At 41.1% G+C, this 21051-nt stretch overlaps 3 protein-coding genes across 6 annotated transcripts in view; 1 reads left to right on the top strand and 2 right to left on the bottom strand.

The window, feature by feature from the left end:
* The window catches only part of LOC102299647 (CUB domain-containing protein 1), a 25456-nt gene extending 15928 nt beyond the window's left edge, over nucleotides 1-9528 (top strand). The window contains exons 1-9 of one of the 2 annotated variants that reach the window (XM_005945214.3): nucleotides 1607-1956; nucleotides 2409-2624; nucleotides 2720-3082; nucleotides 3193-3561; nucleotides 4453-4644; nucleotides 5457-5816; nucleotides 5916-6272; nucleotides 7954-8041; nucleotides 8242-9528. In XM_005945214.3, coding sequence (XP_005945276.1) covers nucleotides 1887-1956; nucleotides 2409-2624; nucleotides 2720-3082; nucleotides 3193-3561; nucleotides 4453-4644; nucleotides 5457-5816; nucleotides 5916-6272; nucleotides 7954-8041; nucleotides 8242-8602 — 2376 coding nt within the window. In that variant the 5' untranslated portion in view covers nucleotides 1607-1886 and the 3' untranslated portion in view covers nucleotides 8603-9528. Of the gene's footprint in view, nucleotides 1-1606; nucleotides 1957-2408; nucleotides 2625-2719; nucleotides 3083-3192; nucleotides 3562-4452; nucleotides 4645-5456; nucleotides 5817-5915; nucleotides 6273-7953; nucleotides 8042-8241 lie in introns of those variants that run through there. The other variant, XM_005945213.3, reaches the window with a different exon arrangement.
* Nucleotides 9529-10525: 997 nt separating this feature from the next.
* On the bottom strand, nucleotides 10526-11488 carry clec3ba (C-type lectin domain family 3, member Ba). The gene is made up of 3 exons (XM_005945212.3): nucleotides 11320-11488; nucleotides 11120-11218; nucleotides 10526-10926 (listed from the first exon to the last, which is right to left on the bottom strand). Exons 1-3 carry the CDS (start codon nucleotides 11414-11416, stop codon nucleotides 10526-10528), a joined length of 597 nt encoding a protein of 198 aa, XP_005945274.1. The 5' UTR covers nucleotides 11417-11488.
* A 1280-nt stretch (nucleotides 11489-12768) lies between these two features.
* LOC102298829 (fasciculation and elongation protein zeta-2) lies at nucleotides 12769-20197 on the bottom strand. Of its 3 annotated transcripts, XM_014341014.2 has the most exons (10): nucleotides 19736-20197; nucleotides 18380-18488; nucleotides 18078-18194; nucleotides 17782-17914; nucleotides 17429-17688; nucleotides 17203-17283; nucleotides 16740-16815; nucleotides 16603-16668; nucleotides 14769-14794; nucleotides 12769-14348 (listed from the first exon to the last, which is right to left on the bottom strand). In XM_014341014.2, exons 1-9 carry the CDS (start codon nucleotides 20068-20070, stop codon nucleotides 14784-14786), a joined length of 1188 nt encoding a protein of 395 aa, XP_014196500.1. In that variant the 5' UTR covers nucleotides 20071-20197; the 3' UTR covers nucleotides 12769-14348; nucleotides 14769-14783. The 3 variants fall into 3 exon arrangements, with proteins under 3 accessions (XP_014196500.1, XP_005945272.1, XP_042069427.1); XM_005945210.2 differs by lacking the exon at nucleotides 14769-14794 and having other exon boundaries at nucleotides 12771-14348; XM_042213493.1 differs by lacking the exons at nucleotides 12769-14348; nucleotides 14769-14794 and having other exon boundaries at nucleotides 14801-16668.
* Nucleotides 20198-21051: the final 854 nt, after the last annotated feature.

Below are 21051 nucleotides of genomic sequence, written 5' to 3'. Positions count from 1 at the left end.
CAATATTTTCCCATCTTACCTCATAAATGGACTGGATTTTGGGGCTATGGACCATATTATGGCGTCACTTGACCTTGTCTTACATGATATTTATTGTTTTAGTGTGAATGATGGAGAGTCCACTGTGAAACTATTCTTTCATATTTATTTATATAAACATTATGTAGTAATTTAAACTGTTCTTCCTTTTCTACTTTTCAATATATTTATTCAAGCTTTCAATATATTTTCACAGCGTTGTCTCCTCTGAATAGGATAGAACACCAAAGCTTTCTCCTTCCAGAGCAACGTCCAGCAGACAACAAGTGCAGATAAAAGTTTTCAGTGGTCTTAAACAAACTTGTTTCTCTTTCCTGTGCCAATTTCAATACGATCCGCCCTCTTTTTTCTTTTCTTTTCTTTTTTTTTGGTTAAGTAAATATTACAGCTTCAAGCTTCCCATCCAAGAAGCTACTCTAAGCGAGCGGTGAGTAACGGGCAGAACAATTACATTCTTTCCCACTAGAGGGCAGTACAACTCCTTGCTCCAATTAAATGGGTTGCCAGAAGAAGACAAAGAAGAAATTACTACAAATGAGACCACGCAGCACGTGATCTGCTCGTGAGGACAAAAATGAATTTTTCTTTAACCTAGTTTGTCACAGAAGGACGTTTGTAATCCAGAGGGGAAATTTATTATGATTAATGTTCCCAATTACTTCATCTTAATAAATAAATACAACTGCGTTTGCCTCTTTGATCCATTTCTTTGTTCATACTCAAATACCGTGAACTGGCTTTTGAGAATGCACAAAGAAATGAACACATCAAGCTGCTTGTGCCTTTATATGTTCTGCCAGTTCTTTCTCTATATGGTCGTCAAAGACTGGACAGGCAAGTGCAGTTCCTTTATATCCTTTAATGGTCTTGTTTCTTTTCCATCTATCTTTTTCTTCTCCATAGATCGTTTTAATGCAAGAAGATGCACATATGCAGGCCTGCATATGTGCATCTTCTTCGCCACCTGAATGGACTTCCCCTTCTCCACCTTGCTCACTATAGTTCACAGCTCTGTTTACGTCCTCTAACGGAGTGGAAGCTCTGCCTGTCCTCCACATTATAACTCTGTGGCATAACTACAGGCGTATAGACTCATAGTGTGGCTTACAAAAGGACTAAAACATTTGTGAAATGTTTTCAAACTTGTTTAAAACAGACAAAAAAATCAAAACACCTTGATCACAGAAATTTTACCTGGAAAGGCAAAAATCACTTGAACTTAAATGTGCTTAATTCTCATGCAACGAGGCGGTTCTTTGCAGGATGAGAAAAATGTCGGACTCTCCATAAATGTGCGGTCACATGATCAATTTCTCCCCCAGTAACAGAAACAGGGTGTGGCACAACTCCCTCGATCTGTTCTGCTATTTTACACTCGATCATAAAGATTTTCACATGAAACAGCACAGTTGTTACTAATCGCATTCCTTAAGTCTAAAAGCAGTGCAGGCTAAATCTAGATTTTATTGTCATGAGAGGACTGAGCCTGTTTTATCGTTTCCGGTAATATCATATATCAAACTCTGCATATTTTCCAGAAATTACACTTTATTTTAGCACTTTTGTTCTACATCACGTGTCGTAACGCGTCAGCACGCCTACCTGCCAAGATGGCGATTCTAGCCACGCCTTTAAACATCACCTGGCCTCAACACTCCCTCCTTGCTGGCACACGTTCACATAGGGAGTGGACTCGTTGTGTCAACAGCTGCTCCGTGAGCTTGATGTAACGCAGAGGAAAATGTGGCGTCCCAGCTCCAGACAAGAAGCGATGAAATGTGTCCGCTGATTTTATTTTTGTTTTTTCTCTCAGGATTGAAAGTTTCAGAGCTTCACTGTAGGGCAGCATGTCCGTATCAACAGGCGCGGCCCTTCTGTGGATTTTACTTCTTACGTTCATCGTGTCCACCGTGTCAGGTAATCCGAACCTTAAATATGAACCAGGGGGAGAGATTTAGTGTGAAATATTGGTGGGGTGGCGGATCTGTCCGTTAAATATTGACACTGTCTTCACTCAGAAGCTGAAAACAGCTGAAGCAAGAAAATCCCTTTCAAGAAGCTCCCAGAGTGTGTCATTTGATATGGGCTGTGCCGGTTTTGCCCCTGTGTAAATTTGAATAACAAACATTTCAGTGTAAACTAGGTTATGGCCGACCCAGAGACCTGACTGAAGCACCATATTATGTGCTGAGCTTGCTCAGGTTTACTCAGTACAGACCTGCTTAGTCACAGGAACACTTAAGACAAGCTTCATCCATCACAGCAGTCAGTTTTATTTGTGAATGGAATTTCACTGTGTTATTTCCAGATATGACACAGGTCACACATGTTTATCCCTTTGCTCACTATAACTCTCTGTTTGCTTCCAGGGGCCCAGAAGTTGACTCTCACTGCTGAACCAGGAGCCACTATAAACATCAGAAATAATAATCAGGTCAAAGGTTGCCAAGTGTGTACAGGATCAGGAAACACACAACGTTGCAGTATTGAATCTCTGAACTCATTCAGTGGAAGTACTGTGTCAGTGGAGCTTGAATGCTCCAGACCTCAAGATGTATTCAGTATAGAAATTGTACGGCGTATAAGTAAGTGTCTGTGTGATATCTGATTATTTTATCAGTGAGACTGAATGTCCTGAGTGGACTAACGCAGTATGAGTGGATTCAATTTCTCTTTTCAGATTGCACCACGAAGTCATGCAGTGGTCACATCATCCAGACGGACTCCAACTCTATTGATGCGCTGCGTTTTAACCGCACGTTTACCTGGAATCTAGCGGCCGCAGCGCCAAAAGCTTTCCAAATAGATTTCACTAACACGGGTCTTAAACAGATCAATCCATCTGAGATATGTCCAGACAGACACACCTACACCCTCCAGGCCTTCCAGTCTACAGGCAATGTGGCTGTGGGGAAGTACTGCAGAAGTGGCACCATCAGCAGTGCTCAGATTTTGAAAAGCGGCAGCTTTTCTGTGGACGTCCCAGCAGAGCAGAAGCTGCAAAATGACAAGTTTGATGTGACTGTGGGGGAAAAAATCAAGTGTGAGTTTAGTTACAGTCACTTTTTTGTGTTTCATCCAAAATGACAGTTTCATGTAACAATTTTTGTTTTAATTTTAATTTAAAAAATTTTATGTGTGTGTGTGTTGTAGCTCTTGCCCGAATTTCTCTGACTTTACCAAAAGGGACCTCTTCCTCAGAGCTGCTCTCGCCGGACTACCCAGAGAGTTTTCCTGATGACGACATCATGGAGTGGTACTTTCAGGTCCCAGACAAACACAGGGTTGATGTTCAGTTTCTAAACCTCACGCAGCCAGATTGTGTGAAGAAGGAAGTAGCAGTGGAGTACCACCAGAAAGGCAGGGTGACATCGGTTCTGGGGCTAAATGAGACACAGCCGCTCCAGAACCAGGGAGACTTTTTGCTCACGCTGAGGAACTGCGAGATGGAGAGAGCACCTGCTGATTCTCCTGGACTCACCTTCACCCTCAAGGTGTCTGCTTCCAGCCCAGCTTCAACAGGTCTGTATCATATAAGCACTTGGTGGAGCATTTGGTAACAAAAGTGTGAGTTGGTAGAGACTAAAAATGGAGCTGAAAGAAGATTGCGTATTGGACTTGTAATTAATCAAAAGGCCATAACAAGACTACAAGTGAATACTGAGGATGTCTTCATGTCTTGAAGGTGTGTTATTATGTGCAGTGACATGTGTATATGTCAAACGTTTTCTATGTTAGAGCAGCACAACTGTGTAAATACATACCAGACTTTACAGATGTGTAGCTGATGAGTGCAGTCTGACCCACAAGTAAGCAACAAGCACCAGAAGCATGTTAGTCACAGGGGTTAAAAGCTCCATCACATTATGTCTTTAGTATTATTAAAGAGGGTGAGCTCAGATAGTCTGGTCTGTGGTTTCTCCCACTGTAAGGTGTTGGGGGATGCTGATGCTTCGTCTGACTCCAAGTGTTTCAAACACGTAGTTACTAAGTGTAGCTCCATTTCCAAAACCGATTAATAATGTGTGGGTCCCACATGGCTAAATTTAGTACTGCAGTTTCTTTTGTACAGTGGTTTTGCTGTTGGGGAGATGTGTGCTGCCTGCTCTGCATGTGGCAGCATGTACTTGTATAAATAGTTTCTTTCTTTTTTCTTTTTCTATCGTCTTTCTTAAAGGTTACAACAAAGGTGCAGTTTGATTAGTCAGTGGTATGACAATGTTCCCTTTCTTGTAATATTTGTGAATAGGAGGGACTTGGAAAGCGTGCCTTATGGCCTGTTTCTGAGTCCAGGCAAACTCTTAAATTGCCTAATCTCTTAGTCATGTATGACAGCACTGATAAATTTCCAGGAAAGTTTGAGGAATCACATTTGTTGTACGTGCTTTGTTTTGTTGCCCCCACCCCCTCCAGTGCCATGTAGAGTAGATCTCAGCAAAACTGAGGGCCTTTCTCTGAACATTTCCACGGTGACATCGACCCCTGACTGCGTGATGAAAATAAACTCGGCGAAAAAAGACAACATCACAGTCACATCAAGTGCTGATCTGTCTTTTGAGGACTGCTTTCCTGGCAACATGGAAGTCAGAGCCACGCAAGTCATAGGTAACTCAAGATTTACTTAAACTCTCGTTTCATCAGCTGTTTAAGCCTCACTGTGTAAAATCCACGGATGTATCATCAATAATTCATTATAATACTTTTGTCATTTAATCTGAATCATCTTAGATTTGGCTAAAAATTCTATGGTCCAAAGTTTGAACATATATTTAAAATGATTGCTGTGAATTTTTTACATAATATATTAAATAATTTTAAAAATATAATTTTTGAGAAATAGTCTGACTTCCAGCGTGTTTCTCATTTTAAAATCGGAGGCAATATTTGAATATCTCAAAAGAAATTTTTACTGGTTTTTCTTATCATAATTCTGGAAAGTGGATGGTGGGATCTTTTTAAAAAAATAAATAAAAAGTATTTCTTATACCAAGGCGAAGTTCATTATTTACTTTTAATCCATATAATTTTCAGGCAAATCAGAGTTGGTTCAGCTGAAAATATTCAAAATTTTGATTTTAAGACGGAATAATAATAATAATACTAATGAAGGCGTTTAAAATGCATTGTAATATAGTGTAATTTAAGGATAAATATTCACTGCTGTTTTAGATTTGTTACTAAGTTATATTTTATTATATTTTATTTTTCAGTTTATATACACGCCTCCTAATTTGGGTGCTCAAAGGAGATGTTACAGCTGTTGGCAAATACATTAGTACTCACATGTGCTTACAGGTTCATTAAAGTTAGTTGAGACCATGTGTTTAAAAACATCTGTACTACCTTCTACTAAAAGTGCTTCTCATTGTACTGTAAAGTACTTTATCAGTTTCATTTGAGAACCTCTTTCCGTTCAGATTGTAGTTCTGGTAAATGTCCTGATCCAGTCAGTCTGTCGGTGCCTCTGCTGCCATCATGCCTCCCTGCACCTCTGAGCCGTGTGACGTGGATACTGCGTCCCGGTCAGCACGGCACGGTAAAGCTGATTTCTCCCACCGGGCCCCTCAAGCAGTCCCTACCTGGACAGCTATGTGATGACAGCGTCACTATTGACGTGGCAGAAGAGAATGGAGCAACTATTGGGAGCTTCTGCCCCAACGGAGCCATACAGACCGTCCACATTCACACAAGTGTGTCTGTCACATGGTGGTCCAGCATGAATGCTAAAGCACCAAGATCGGCCGTGTTGAATGCCAGTTTTGAAAAGGAGATTACAGGTAAAAACAAGCACACTTGAAGGGGATAAGCTGAATAAAAGAAGAACATTAAATAACCATTAATATGTCACATTGTTTTCTTTTTGCAATAACCTTCAGAAAGATACATATTCACCGTTTCTCCAAAGAGAGACACCCCAGAACTTGTGGCTACTCCAGCTTGGCCAGCGGGAATGAAGGCCTACTCCACCGTCTCCTGGATTGTCTCAGTTCCTCCGAAGATGGAGGCGCAGCTGATTTTTACCAAGCTCAGCCAGCCCAAGTGCATCAACCGCCACACCAACATCCGGGTGCAAAGAATGGGCAGCCCCAAGGAGGACTACAGCCGCAGGGAGGATGAGGTGGCCAATAACGAGCTCACGGTCTCTGAGAGCTTCTACCTCAACATGTCCAACTGTTTGCCTGAAAGAGGAAACTTCAGCGTAATTACCAAGATCTCCCTGCAGAAGAGCAATGGTAAGAGGAAACTTTACAGTTACTTAATCTATATCATAATTTTCTGATTCTTTAAAAAATAGATATATAATTCTCAAGAATATTTCAATAAATTTCCATGAAAATTTGTCCAGACACTCAAGGTCCTCTGGCTTTTGAAGACGAATGTGACAAACTTTAATTTTCAGCACGCATCAGCTTGTTTCTGTTGCCTTGGTAAGGATGTTAGCCAGCTGAACATTTCGGTCAATACACTGTTGTGCATATGTAGATGAAAGATGCATCCTGGCGAGCATCATCAGTGATCTTTCCTAGATTCCTTGGGTGATTCGGATTGGCGACCAAGCCAGGGATTGATCAGGTCCTGCCATTAAGCCTCAGATTTCCCCACTTAATCCACCTGGAGGCTCCATCAGCTGCTTCTTTTGCAGTCCTGATAGCTGTGTTTCTGTGTGGTCTCTTCACGCCTGGCAGGGTGAGGACTCTGCAGCCTACTTCAACAGGAAGATGACATTGTGCTCGCCACCTTTTTCTGGCAGTCCTCCCGAAATAAGTCCTTAAAACTTGGCCAGCTTGCTTTCAAAAGCCTCCTCCAGGTGATCCTACCAGTGCACAGTCAGTTCAGTCAGGGCAGGTTGTTTTAACGGCTCTGAAAGAATGACAGTATGTGTCATCGGTGATGTGTCACAGAAACATGACTTGCTTGCCCAGACTGAGCACTGGTTCCCAGTTGTGTGAAGTGAAGACTTTGCTCTGTTCTGTGCTTTTGGTTTCTCATTAAGAAATGAGATTCATACACAGACTTGCCCTACAGCTGGAGGTGTGATGGGCTGGTAAAATGTCATACGCAGCTTGTTGAGGAATTTACTTTGTTGGTGCTCTGCTCGCCAGATGTATTTACGTAAAGTATCATCACTGACTGATTGGCTTTAGTATTTTGCCTAAAGAACTGCTGCAGCTGTAGCATACAGGAGTATGAAGCTGTAGTATGGCTTCAAAGTTGGGAGCGTGGAGGTCATGGATACTGAAACTGTTTTCTTTTTTTAACCTTAGTGCAAAGTTTTATTCTGCTTTTCTGATTTTTAATCAATGTTCTGTTTGGGGGAAAAGTTACTTACGCAGTTACTTTCCTTCTTTCTCTCTTGTGCAAGAAGAAAGCTCCAGTACCAGGATTGTATTTATCTATATTTTTATTAATTCTTCAGCTTCAGGAGGCAGCAGCCTAAGCAAGGACACCCAGAACCTCCCTCTTCCCAACTACCCCCTCCAGCTTATCTGGAGGAATACTGCTGCATTTCCAGGCCAGCTGAGAGATGTAATCTCCCAAGCATGTCCTGGGTGTGTCCTAGGGCATCATTCCGGTGGGAAATTCCGGAAACACTTCAGCCAAGAGGTTCCCAGAAGCCATCCTAGTCAGATTCCCGAACCACCTACCTCTCTCTAAGGGAGAGACCTCCCACCCTTCAGAGAAAACTCATTTCTTTTATTCACTGCCCTGAGTTTGTGACCATAGATGAAGGTTGGATGGTAGATCAACCGGTAAATCGAGAGCCTTGCTGTCATACTCAGCTCTCATTACCACAATGGATTGATGCAGTGTCTGCATCACTGCAGGAGCGTCCACCATCCGTCTGTCAATGTCAGGGAAAAATGTGATAGAAAAAGCTAACTATGCTGTTTGTTGCCATTTTTTTCTTTCTAGGCCTTTTACTAATCAACATCCTGAGTGTGGTGGCTGCTCTGCTGGTCATTTTTGTAATGGTGCTGGTTGTGGTCTGTGTGGTGATTAGGTGAGTATTACTCGTTTATCCTTTGTTCTTTGAGTCTTATTATTTTTCTTTACAGTTAACATGGGTATTTTCACATTGTTTACTTATCTGCTCTCCTCAACCTGCTAGAAATTTTTGTCCTTCATCGAAATTGATAGCGAGCATAATTTATCAGTAAATTTAATTTAAAAAAAGCTCCGATCTTCTTTTCTGCCAAACAGGAAGAAGAAGAAGCTCAGTCACGAAGTCTCTGTCTATAATCCAAATGGCATCAACTTCCTGCCAGGATACAACGGACCCCCAAAAACACACGAAGACGATGACGCTCACGTGTACACCTCCATCGACGACACACTCGTCTACACACACCTGCTGAAAAAGGGTGCAGATATTGGCATCTATGGAGAAACATACCAACATTTCACGGGACACACAGACTCTCAAAAGCCACTGCTCTCGTCACAGAAGGGTCCTCCACTTCCCAACAGGTCTCCGAGCCAAGACCAAACCCTGATGGACCAAAGTGAGGACGAACAGTCTTCAAATCTGGGGCCTCGGCTGGAGCCAGAGGGCGGCAACTGAGCAGGAGATGGGACTCGACTTTTTGATTTTTCTCTTGACCCACTTGAACTTTGGGATATTTATTCCCCGTGTGTTTGCTCGCTGTTCAGACCCCCAAAAGACACTTTTTTTGTGTTGAGTGCAGCTTTTGCACTAAAGTGAGGCACACACAAACAGCTTCCAAACCTGTCTGCAGCTGTTACAGCGTTTTGTCTCAGGTTAAGGTTCTTCTTTTTCAAAAGCAGCACTTAATCATTCCTTCTACACAGGTTTTTAGTTTTTATAAAGAGGTCTTCTGTTGCTTTCAGGAAATGAACGTTTTCCATTTGTGATATTTTGTAAATACATCGTTATCAGAACACAACGGTCTGGACTGCAGCAGCCGTATGTTGCAGCAGCATGTTCTTCTGTTGTTCATTGTTGCTTTTTGTTTTCTAGCTGTAGCGTCATTACACCATAAATGAGCCTTACAGACGGGTCAGGCTCCCTTTAGAAATTAGTAAGGATCTTATAGTTGTTTTCAGTCATTTGTGTTACTGGGACAGTGCCAAACTGAAACCGAGCATTGGAGAAGCTCGAGCCTAAAGTGCTACTAGTTCATACTGAGACTGTATATCATGATCAGCACTGATCAGTAGTTAAAAAAAACCTGTTTCACCATTTGTTATGAGGACAGACACAGCTTTGTTTGGATTACAATGAGGAAAAATATACATTTATTTGCAGTATATCAGCATCTGCCATAAAATGTATTTATTTAGTAGTGAGCTGTAATATGTTGCTGTTTAAATGTCCCTTATTCTAGCATGAGCCTAAACACGAAAGAGAAAAGTTTTCTTTCAAGGCATGCGTCTGTCCTCTTTGAGGAAAAGTGCTTCAGAAGGACTTTGGTCTTGAAAATTCCTCTTCCCCGCGGAGTGTGGCCATAAATGTTTTACAGTCTCAGTGGCTCACAGCGAGTAAAGAAACTTTAGAGGAGCCTTTAAAATCCGGAAGTTTGGAAATGTTCAGACTTGTTGATCTGTCGCCTTCATTTGGGTGAGTAAAGTACTTTGAATGCAAACACAAAATGTAGAGTGTGTGTGTGTGTGTGTGTGTGTGTGTGTGTGTGTGTGTGTGTGTGTGTGGTACGTGACTGTACTTATTATACTCATCACTCATAGTGAATAGGCTGGATTTTCTTCCAGTATAAATTGGACAGGCGGGTGTCTTGCGTTCATACTGAATCAGTTGCACAATACAATGAATCAGTCAACTTGGCACACCTATTTAAAAACTAAACGAGAAACTACCCTATGCTCATGCTTTGGTTTTGTTTTGTTTTTTTAGTTTATTCATGGAGGAAATGAATGTAGGATCCTATGATGTGACCGCGAAAATGACAACAATCATAACCCAGGTTTTATTTATTAACTTTGGTTGTAATAGATTTGTTACAAAAGCTTTTTTCTGTATGAGGAGTAGTACATTCACATTATATCTGCTGTTGTTTGTTTGTTTGTTTTTTACATCAGAGAGAAGAATAAAATGGTAAACATGTTCATTAATATCCTGTAATAAAACATGAGAAGCATAACTTAACATTTTAAATAAAGAAGGTGGCACAGAAAAGGCACTTTGTAAAAAGAACTTAGTAACTCAGTAAGAAAAGATTTTGTTATGTTAACTGGCAGCTAATAAGAGAAAAATAAAGACAAACCCTCCAGTGTTTACCTCAATGAATATTTAAAGCATTGTTTATGGAGTGTATGTACAAGTGGGTGTAGCTTATACAAAGAGCACCAAGTGAAATCTCTGTTCTGGACTGACATCTGGAAGGCTTGGCCGAGAAAATGCAGGCTGATTAAAGATGCAGCGCATTATTTTTCAGCGCATTTCATAATGTTGCACTTCATGCTTACAAAGCAATGTCAGAGACTGAAAAACGGAGCAACAGATGGTCTCTCAGACGATGTTGAACTCGCACACAGACGCCTTCTCAGCCTTGCAGTTCTCATCGAACCACTTCCCGTTGGCCGTGATGGAGAGGACGGCGCAGTTCTGGCTGGATCCCCCATCTGGCTGCTGGGTGATTTCAGTCTCCCAGTTTTTGAAGCGCACATTAGAGCCTGATTGGTCAACCCAGTGGCCATCGGTAACCATGTCATTAATGCCCAGCCAGATGTGTTCATCGGGGCCGATGCTCTGGCGTACGTAGCTGTAGAGATGGTCGTTTTCGTCTCCTGTTAGAGGAGTGCTTAGGCTGCCTCCTTTGGCGATGCAGTCTTCACTGGCGGCATGGAAGGTTTGTTTCACCAGATTGGCCAGAAAACACTTTCTGTGGATCTTTGTGCCCTTTAGACAAACTGATAGAGAGGGAATTATGAGGAAGTGGTCAAAAGCCCTGGATCTGTTTCAGCTCTTCATCTCTAGAAAGCTGTTTAACTAGAAAATGACATGCAGCCTGCAAACTGAAGCAAATACTTGAGTGGATTGTGCAACTTTGGGGCATTCTTTACAAAAAATCTAACTGCATGGTGTTTGTGAAGAAGTCTACACCTGTTTGTAAAGCTTGCTGCTCTTTCAGCACGGTCAGATCCTGAGTAATGTCATCAATTTGCCTCTGCAGATTCTCGATTGTAGAGTTGATGGCAGATTCTGCACAAAATTACCGAAACAAAAAAACAAGGTGAACTCTAACAATACTGTCCTGTAGAAGCCACAGATTTTATATTCAGTTGGTGAATATGAAGTCCTACCTTTTTTGCCATTTCTTTTCTTCGAGTTCTGCTGGGGTGAGCCGTGTGCCAACAAGAGAAGGCAGAGCACCATCCAAAGTCCTCTAGCATCCATCATACCTGGAAAAAACACCTTAAATCCAATGCAGGGAGCCTGTTTTGGTGCAGCACAGCTTCTGAGCGCTGGCCAGACTGTGGCGTTTTACACACTCGGGCTGGAGGCACAGAGCTGAGTGAGGAAATCTTATCTGCGAGAGAACAAATGTTTTACAGATGTTTGACAGAGGTTTGTGTTGCTTTTGAAAGGCTGAGGCGAGATGGATGGGGAGCAGCTTTTTGTATTTAACAGTGTTCAGACAAGCATGGCTGGTTTTTCCATATGTTTGTAAGACACCAATAAATTACAGATATCCTTTTGTCTTTTTGAGTGTGCAGTCATTTATTACATTAATAGAATTTAACAGGATCGGCATGTTGATGAAGCTATTTTGTCAATTACCTGCATCGGTTTTTGTTTAACGGCAACAACTATTAAAATGACGAACACATGAAAAGGCTTTTATCTTAGTCTTTTGAACTGTCGATCTAATCTCTTGTTTTCCTGTCACAGAGCCAGCTGTATTTCTTTTAAGGGCCAACGGTTGGATTTTTTTTTTTTTGGGGGGGGGGTCCACAGCTTACATCTGGATCGCCTAAATGAGCTGGAGGGTGTGTAGCTGACATGTGGCAGAGACTTGTGTAATAAGTAATTTCACTATTGTGAAATTGACTTTAAAATGTTTCTGGAAGCCCATAGAGTTTTACTGACCATCAGCCAGCAATGAAAGGGAAGACTGGCCAAGACTCCAACCAGTCACTATCCACAGAGCCACATTTCACAGAGCCTGGCAAACGCAAGCAAACAGAATTATCATTCTCACGTGTACAGTCCTTAAAAATAATGAAAATGCAAACTTGGATGAACAGCAACACATGACATATTACACCAGAGGCAGTGTGGAAAAATCCCACGATTTAACCACCTCTGGCAACACTAACTTGAAGTAATTGTACTCTGTATGACTTAATCAGACTCTCAAGTTGTGGAGGATTTTTTGTCCATTCTTCTTTACAGTGTTGCTTCAGTTCATTCAGGTTTACAAGCTCATTATTCAGGCTGAGGTCTGGAATTGGCTGGACCACTGCAACATGCTGATTAATTTCTCGTTCAGATAATCTGTTGTAGATTTGCTGATGTGCTGCGATCATTGTCCTGTTGTATGACTGTTCTATCCAAGCTTTAGGTGTCAGACAGACAGCTTAAGCTCATATTTGACAAGTTCTTTGGCATACCGACAAATCCATGGTTGACTCAATGACTGGAAGGTGCCCAGGTCCTGTAGCCACAAAACAAACCTAAATCCCCCGTTGTTGAAAATGGCAGCCCATTCCTCCCTCCGTATCCCGGCTGACTGATTTTTCTCTACAGTTGCAGTTTGTTTGTTCTCCTCCAGCCAATTCAAGCTGCACAGCTGCAGCTTCTCCAGGATGGCACATCCATACAGACACCAATTCAGTAGCAGGATGGGTATGTGTTCATTTGTGTGAGGTGGAACAGGATGAGCACTGCAGGTTATTTATGTGCATATTTTTGACAAAATTGTCAGACACAGACCCCTTAAGCATAGCAAGATATTAAATAAAGGGGATATGGGTGTTTAGGCCATCTATCTATAGTATTTTGTACATTTTACTTGCATTTTGTATTTCTGTTGCAAACCACTGACTGAAAATCAAGGCGCATATATTTCTCGGTGATGCTGTTTGAGGTAGAAGTGCTGGTGCTTATTGTCACTATAGTGAGCATTCCCAAAAAGTTGATCCTGTCCTTATGAACGTAGCGTTTCAGTGGGATTTCCTTACCTGGATAATTGAGCATGCATCAAGATATAGCGAGCATTGTTTGAAATTAAGAAACGACATGATGCGATTTTATCAATATCATCAATATTTTATCAAGAAAATATTTACAAAATAAATAAACATGGAAGCGGGTTCTGTGGTTTAGTAACATGACATTCAATGAAAATAAGTCATTTATAATGTACAAAAGTTCAGCCAAAGGCAAAGGCAGCTTGTATGAAGTAATACATAGAGAACAGCAATGCCCATTGGTAGTGTACACCGCCCCATGCACAGAGGCAAGAGTACAGACAGTGCGTGGGTCACAATTCACTCAAATGCATAGTTAGTAAGTTAATCAGTAAATATCAGTCCAGACTAAATCACCTCAGCCATCAATACAGTACGTCATCTTCTATGAAATTATAACAATCATGTTTGCAGTGTGCTAAGATGAAAGCAGATGGCTCCCCTCTGTCTGCGGCTACATGGAAAACTGAACTATATGATAGTTTTGTGTTTATAAACACAGGTTTCAGATAATCTGAGTAATCTTCATCATTTTGTATTTAATTATTTGTATCTTGTTCCCTTAGAGCTCTCTCATCCGTTTCAGGTGCTACTGTAATAAATACTATCTTGTGGTTCACTGTCCTCTTTTTTTAAAATTCTTAAGTTCTTTTCTGTGTAAGCTTATCAGTTTAGAAGCTTGTTAACATTCACTATTACGATCCTCTATCACTGCAACATCTGTATCAGAGCGCTTTGTGCATCGCGTTCTCCGCTCCGTGTACAGCTCAGCACTTCCGATAAACACAAAGCCGACCGCGGTGCAGCTTTGCTCTAATCAATAAGCAAAGCTCAGTGCACGGCCAGTCTACATTTCTTATATAATTTATTAACTTGGGATACACTATCACCCTGCGAGACAATTAAAAACAAAAATTCACAAGAATACACACACTTTGAAATCATAGTGCTTGTACAAAATAAATACAGCTTAATGAAAATCCAGGGGGAAAAATTGGACACACAAAGGTAAAAACATCCAGGAATAAATTAAGTGTGCTTCATGTTTGCAAAAAAACAAAACAATGAGTCCTCTTCTTCTTTTCATCACGCTTAACAATCTTTGCAGAGCCTCCCTCTCGTCTATGTCGGGCAAAGCACTGGAATAACAGCAGAGATCAATATTAACAAAGCTGCGATGGAGCCGCTGACACAGCCTCAGTATAAGGCATTAATTACAATCCAGGAGATAAAGATGAGGAAAAACAAAAGGATGTACAAGAGCAACTAAACCTATTTCTGGTGCAGGTCGAGTGATTCAAATACAGCCTTAGCTGTGATTAATAACTATTAATCCTTATAGCAGTGTCTCATATATTAAGTGCTAGGTAAACAGATCTCTATGTGAGTGGTTGTGAGTCACAGTCTGCAGGTCTAGACACTAACAACCGTGCAGGAGAGAGGGGAAGTGCGAGGGAAAGCATCGGGGTCATTCTGCACTACAGTTCAGTGGTCAAGAGGAGGCGCTCTCTCATTATGAGTAACACCACCACAACACTCATAATCGAACTGTCACAAACCTCTCCATCCAGGGCTCACACCAGAGCTACGAGTGTGGGGCAGCGATTTGTTTTGAAGAATAGCACAAAAGAAATGCGGGAAGAAAAAATAAAGACATGAAACAGAAAGTGAAATGTGGACGACACAGTCAAAAGGACAGACTGCAAATATTTAGAGATACTAAAGCTCTGTACTCGGTAAACATCATGTGCACAGTGTTTACAATTCAAGTAGCATTTTTAAAATATGACCCATTGCTAAGGGTGTAATTCACCAAAAATTAAATGGGATTTCAGTGTATTTTATTTGAAATTACAATGTAATTATATTTACCTACGAATCCTCATCCAGTACACAGTGCAGAATAAAAGGGTAACACTTCAGGTTTTTACAGGAAAGGACACTCAAATTATACTGAGAGCAATTTTAAATAGTGTGTAAGTAACTGTAAGCAGTGGTGCACTGAACTCGTCTTTTTGCTTTATGGATGTTCCACTATTCACCTGCCCTGTTATATAACATTACAAGAAAAAACAAACTCCACCAAACATCGCAGGACGTCCATCAAGGCCCGTGAAGTCGTATAGTGATGGAGTCAGTGATTATTGCATTTACAGACTTGGGCGTTCATGCCACCCACCCATCCACCGGGCAGGGTGAAGCATTTTAACCCCATTAGCCTTTTATGACTGAGGGGTGAAAAACCTGATTAATATGAGTGAAAAAAGACTAATAGAATCATTTTAATGCATATCCACAACAAGAATAAACTGTTCTTTTTAGCTATGAATACTTTTAGGTTTGTTTTTCATTTGTACATTTCAGTCATATCTTTGGTTTATTTTGTGTTTTCTACACAAAAGCCACTACACTACACTCTTCCGCAAACTTACCTGGAAGTAACACACCTCTTACAATGAATTTTGCACTACTTCAAGTAATTCACGCACTACTTAAAATGAGTTACTATGTACTTACTATATAATTTTTCTTACTTCGTATATAATGTGTTTTCTCCTGTAAAATTACAATGAAATTACTTGCAGTAAAACATTTTTCCAGTAAAAACTTGACTACTTATACTCTGTTGATACACTCCTTATTGTAGTTCATTCACCCATAAGTATATGTAGATTAACATAATCACACTGTAATTTCAGACTAAATTATATTAATTCCAGTAAATTCCGGTTGAATTACACCCTTAGTTCAGACCCTATTATAAAAGTGGTACCAAAAGTAATTTTCCAAATTTATTGCTGATTTCATTACAGTCTGAAAGTGATTTTGAAGGATCTGCTGGTGTGTTCAAAATACTTAATGAAGATTTACCAGCAAGAAACCAGATGTTAAATTTGGACTTTTACACAATCAGGTTTTATTACGTCTCCGAAAAACTTTAAGCCAACTCCACAACAGGCATATCAAAAGGCGACACATAAAGGGACGATGCTTTAATGGGGTAATAGAGAAGACCCGTTTTCATCACTGTACACAGGCCAAAGTCACCCCCTAAAGGCTTGCTTAGATGCAGGAAAACTCTCACAGTCTAGCTTGGAGTTAAAAACTCACGTTGAAGCTTTCAGAGGATTTTGTAATGAACTGAAATCAAACGAATTTGAGCATCAATGATTTACAACATGTGGTTGCAGCATATATAACCGCTGCCGCGTCCCTTTGAGCTTACATCATCAGCACAGTAATAATTGACTGCTATTGATCTTTTGGGTTATGTGGAGCAAGGATGACATATGCAGACATACTGCCAACACGGGATTTTTGGGAGTCTCTCTGTGATGTTATTTTACTTCAAATGTAAAGCACCCTGTGTAACAACACAAGAGGAAAGCTCACCTTTGAGAATGTAGTCTGTTAGGAGGCTGGGCACCTTGTCACTATCATCTCTCATAGCTTGCAGAACTGGGAATTGAATGAATCAGATTTAGTAAGTCAACTGCAACAAACTGCACAGTGCAGGTGAAGCAACTTACTTTTGGTCAATATCTGGAGGTCTTCAATCGAAGGAGGATGTCCCTTCTTCTCGTAAGGGATGACTGTGGTCAAATACTGTAAAACAATTGAGAAAACACACTGATATTAAAGAAAACAACACGTTAAGCCTGAACTGAAGTGTCTGATCTTACTAATAGTTTTGAGATTGCGGAGTAGAATGGATGTTTGTGTTTTAGGGTGGTTCCCAACGCTTATTTTTCTGACGTAGCACTTGTCAGATAAACTCAAGAACCCTTGTTCAACAACACCTCTCTTATTCAAACACGTTCCTTTGAGCTCATTTCAAACTGGATTTGAACTACTTTCACTAGAGCTATTCTGTCCACATACTTTATACCCAACGTAGGTACACCCAAAGATAAACTGCAGGTGGGAACCTAGGTTTGGCATCACCATTCGAGAGCAGATGGAAAGCACAGAGAAAAGGAAAAGCACAGTAACCTGTCTCTCACTGCACCCGCTCCCAAAAGTTTGACGGAAACTGTTTTGGATAACAGAGGAGATCCCCTCCATGCTGAAGCGCTGACAAGAAAGGAAGAAAAACAAAGGGAAAAAAAGATACAGTAAATGTAGCAGACACTAGAAAAGAAAGATCTCTTTCACTCTAGCAACACCTCAGGACTGGTGAGAATTCCTTAAAACCTGGCTGTAAAGTTAAAGTACTCACAGATGTTTTCTCCGGAAGACCTTGCGATGTCCCAGCTCCACCTTTAAGCTTCTTCTTCTTCTTGAGCGCCTCGCGGTACTCCTTCTGCCGGTTCTGCACGTCGATGAGGGCTGAGATGAAACTGTTCTTCACCTCTTTCTCAAAGTCCAGCTCATCCCTGAGAGCCAGCTGCTGAACCAGCTCCTCTGAAAACCTCCTGATCTTCATTTCAGTCTCCTCCAGACGCTCATTCAGCTCTGCAATGCTCAAGGCTTTCATCCCTGGACCACCAAAGCATATCCCCATAAATTACTAATATAATATGCAACAAAATAACTCATCATAACACACTGTTCTGATCAGCAGACACTCACTCTCCTCGTAGTCAGGGCAGCTGTTGGGCTGCTGAACGTCCACAGAGAGCATCGACAGGTCCGACTGTGACGGATTATGCTCTGCCTCCATGTCAGGAGAGTCCTGCATCATTTCCTCTATCTCCTCAATAACCTGCATCAAAGAGCCAGCTCTTAAAATAACCCATCGAGCACGAGTTATTAAACATCTGTGGAAAAGATTTCAGCCATGTTAAGCTCTGCCTATACAGGCTTGACCCAGTGTGGCTGCTTCTGGGGTGAACTATGCTGGATTCTGACAGGGCTGTGTAACGTACCTGCTCTGCTGTGAAAAGGGGCTCCTCTGCGATGCAGGAAACAATGATGGAGTGCATGTCTAGCTGATCCCTGAGCTCCTCATCGTCAGACAGCTCCAACGCGACATCTGCCTTTCTCTAACCAGGAACAGAGCAGGAGGAGGGAATTTAATCAAAGCACTAAACCCTGGCACAATGAATATTTGAGATTTGCGAGATGACCGGAGGAGGGATTTGGCATTGGAGGGAGGGGAGCCGGGTGGTGGGATGAAGGGAAAAATGAGACAGAGATAGGATGGGCCGGAAGAAGTGGAATCACTCACGGGTTTCTCCTCCAGGTTGATTGTGGGAACGTGGAGGGAGCGCGTTCGAGAACGTTTCCAGTCCACCGGCATCACATGTCCGTAGTTAGCCGTCAGAGTGTTCCAGATTCTGAGAGGACACGAGACTTTCAACCACATAGTCTTTAAAAGGCTGTCCTGCAGATTTCATTTGCCTGAACATGTTTCCAATGGGATCTGACGACTGTAAATATCTTAGCATCTGTGTTACAAACCATGTCAAGGTTGAAATCAATCAAAATAAACAAATGAACTGCAAAAAGAATGAGGCTATTTATAGTTTGAGACTGAAACTATATCTTCTTGAGGTACATATCAGGATGGACTTCATCTTTTCTTTGCATTTTTAAAGATTTCTTTCTCATTTTTAATCTTTACCAACAAAAGCAACAGTTCTCCTGTTTGCAGCACTTGAGATAATCACAGCATTCCTGGAATTCCCCTTTAGCGATACATTTTTTTACTGAAAAACAAACCTACGTTATCAGCAAGGACGTTGGTACTGACTGTGTGCACCACAGAAATACTTTTTTTAATGCTGCATCTAAAAACATAACAATCAGATTAAGCAGGTCTGATGCTTAGGTTAAAAGTATAATCCCCTACACAGCCTATCAGGTTGAAAATACCACAGATGATGACGTTTAAAAAGCGCCACTTACACCCAGAGCTGAAGCATCATGCCTCCTGATGGAGCACTTAAGCCAAGTTTCATGTTTCCTATTTAGGATTTGTTGAGGATTTTTCCACCCTTGACCTCCCATTTCTTTTCAACTTAACACTTTAAGGCTCAGTTTCCCAGACATGGATTAAGTCTAGTGTGAAACTAAAAATGTTGATTTTTCCTTTCAGTTTGTGAATAGGTTGGGAAACTGTAAATGTTTTTGGAATGAACACTTTAAAACAATCCCCAACTTCTAAATGTGGTAAAAATGCCCAAGGTGACTTTTTAAACAACCAGCAGCCTACCCTGATATGAAATTATTATTATTACATACTTAAAAAATTACTTTAACCAGCTTTAAATATAATATCGCAGTTATTTTGCAACAAATGTATCTCTTAAAAATATCACAAAGATGTTGATTTTAGAAATGGGTTAAAAATAAAACAACTGTGAGTATCGGCCAATATCGATCTTTAATATAGGGCACATAAGATTAATTTGAACTAAAGTTTAGTTTGAATATCTTGATAACAGGTGATGTGTCGATGTCTTTACTTCCTATTTTAAATGTTCTCAACATGTCTTTCCGTGTTTTTTAAACTGTATTGGAGCCTCCACATGCACACTGGATGGGAAACACGCAGCCTGCCGTAGACAGGCCGTGGACTCACTCGTCTTTCTCCAGCAGCGTGTCCTCGGCGATCACGGCCACGGGAGCGATGCTCTCCGTCTTGGCGTCAAAATTTTGGAAGCACGTCGTTAACTTCTCATCGAAATCGTTCACCAGATCCTCCATGGACCGGAACCCCGCGTTCTCTCTAGGGGAGAAGCTGCTGTCGTGCAGATCATCATCATCATCACCGCCAAACAGGAGCGACTCGGGTGCCGCTTCGCTCACGGCGGCGGCGACACGGCCTTTCTGCGGCAGCAGCCCTTCCTGTGACACCATGCTCGGATCACCCAGGTTCGGCCAGTCGTCGTCGAAATGTGCAATAGGTGCAGCCATAGCCCGGACCGGCCTAGTCGCCCCGGGTGGATGATAGATGTGTTGTTGTTGTGGGACTGCCAGGCCTCCGCATCCTCCCTGTCTGCCCGCTCTCTGCCCACAGCGAGCCTGCGCCGGGCCGCCTAGCGGCGAGACGCGGAATATAAACAGGCCACGGTGACGTGGGGTCTGAACAACAACGTGATTGTTAAAAGCAATAAAAACGCATCGTGATCATTTATCACTACTGACCCGATACAATGGCGAGTTTATACCCTTTTTGGGGTGTGTTAAAATTCACACATCGTGTTAGATTTTAACACATGTGCTGTATCTGCTCAGGGACAACACGTGCCAATTTTAACACAAAATAATGTGTCTGCTCCTTTAACACATCTTCTGTGTCAAGTAAGTCAACACACAGATGTGTTATTTTGACCCAAAGATAAAACATAGTAAAACATGTAAATTTCTTTTTTTTTAAGAAATGAGAAAAAGATGTGTATATACAGTATACATTTATTGATCCATTTTATACTTGACACATTTATTACAAACAGAATAATCGACAGTTTTCAGAATCTTTTAAATTAAAATCTATTAAAGTCAATTTTAACCAAGCCTATATTACTAAATTTATATATCAAAACAATTTCTATTCGACAGACTCAAACAAAATTAATATCTGGCTAACGTTCTAGCTCTCTAGATTATTAAAACGTCAAAAATAAACCTTTGAAATAATGCAATTATCATATATATTCTGAAATAATCATGTCCAGACAATACATGAATGCAGTTTTTTTTAAAGGTAACAGTTGTCATCTTCAACAAATTGTCAACATTTAACAAATATGCAGTTGTGTGCAAACAAAAAAACATTTACATTTCGCCGAATATAACATCCAAGTTATACAACTGTGTACCTTGGGTTCAAATACAGCTTAATGGTATCAAAGCTTGTCATTATATATAATTATATATATATAAAGTGATACACAT

This window comes from Haplochromis burtoni, unplaced genomic scaffold, assembly GCF_018398535.1.
Source record: "Haplochromis burtoni strain Fernald_Lab_line unplaced genomic scaffold, NCSU_Asbu1 Contig_446, whole genome shotgun sequence".
Taxonomy (NCBI): domain Eukaryota; kingdom Metazoa; phylum Chordata; class Actinopteri; order Cichliformes; family Cichlidae; genus Haplochromis; species Haplochromis burtoni.
This window is presented reverse-complemented; position numbering and strand designations above follow the sequence as displayed.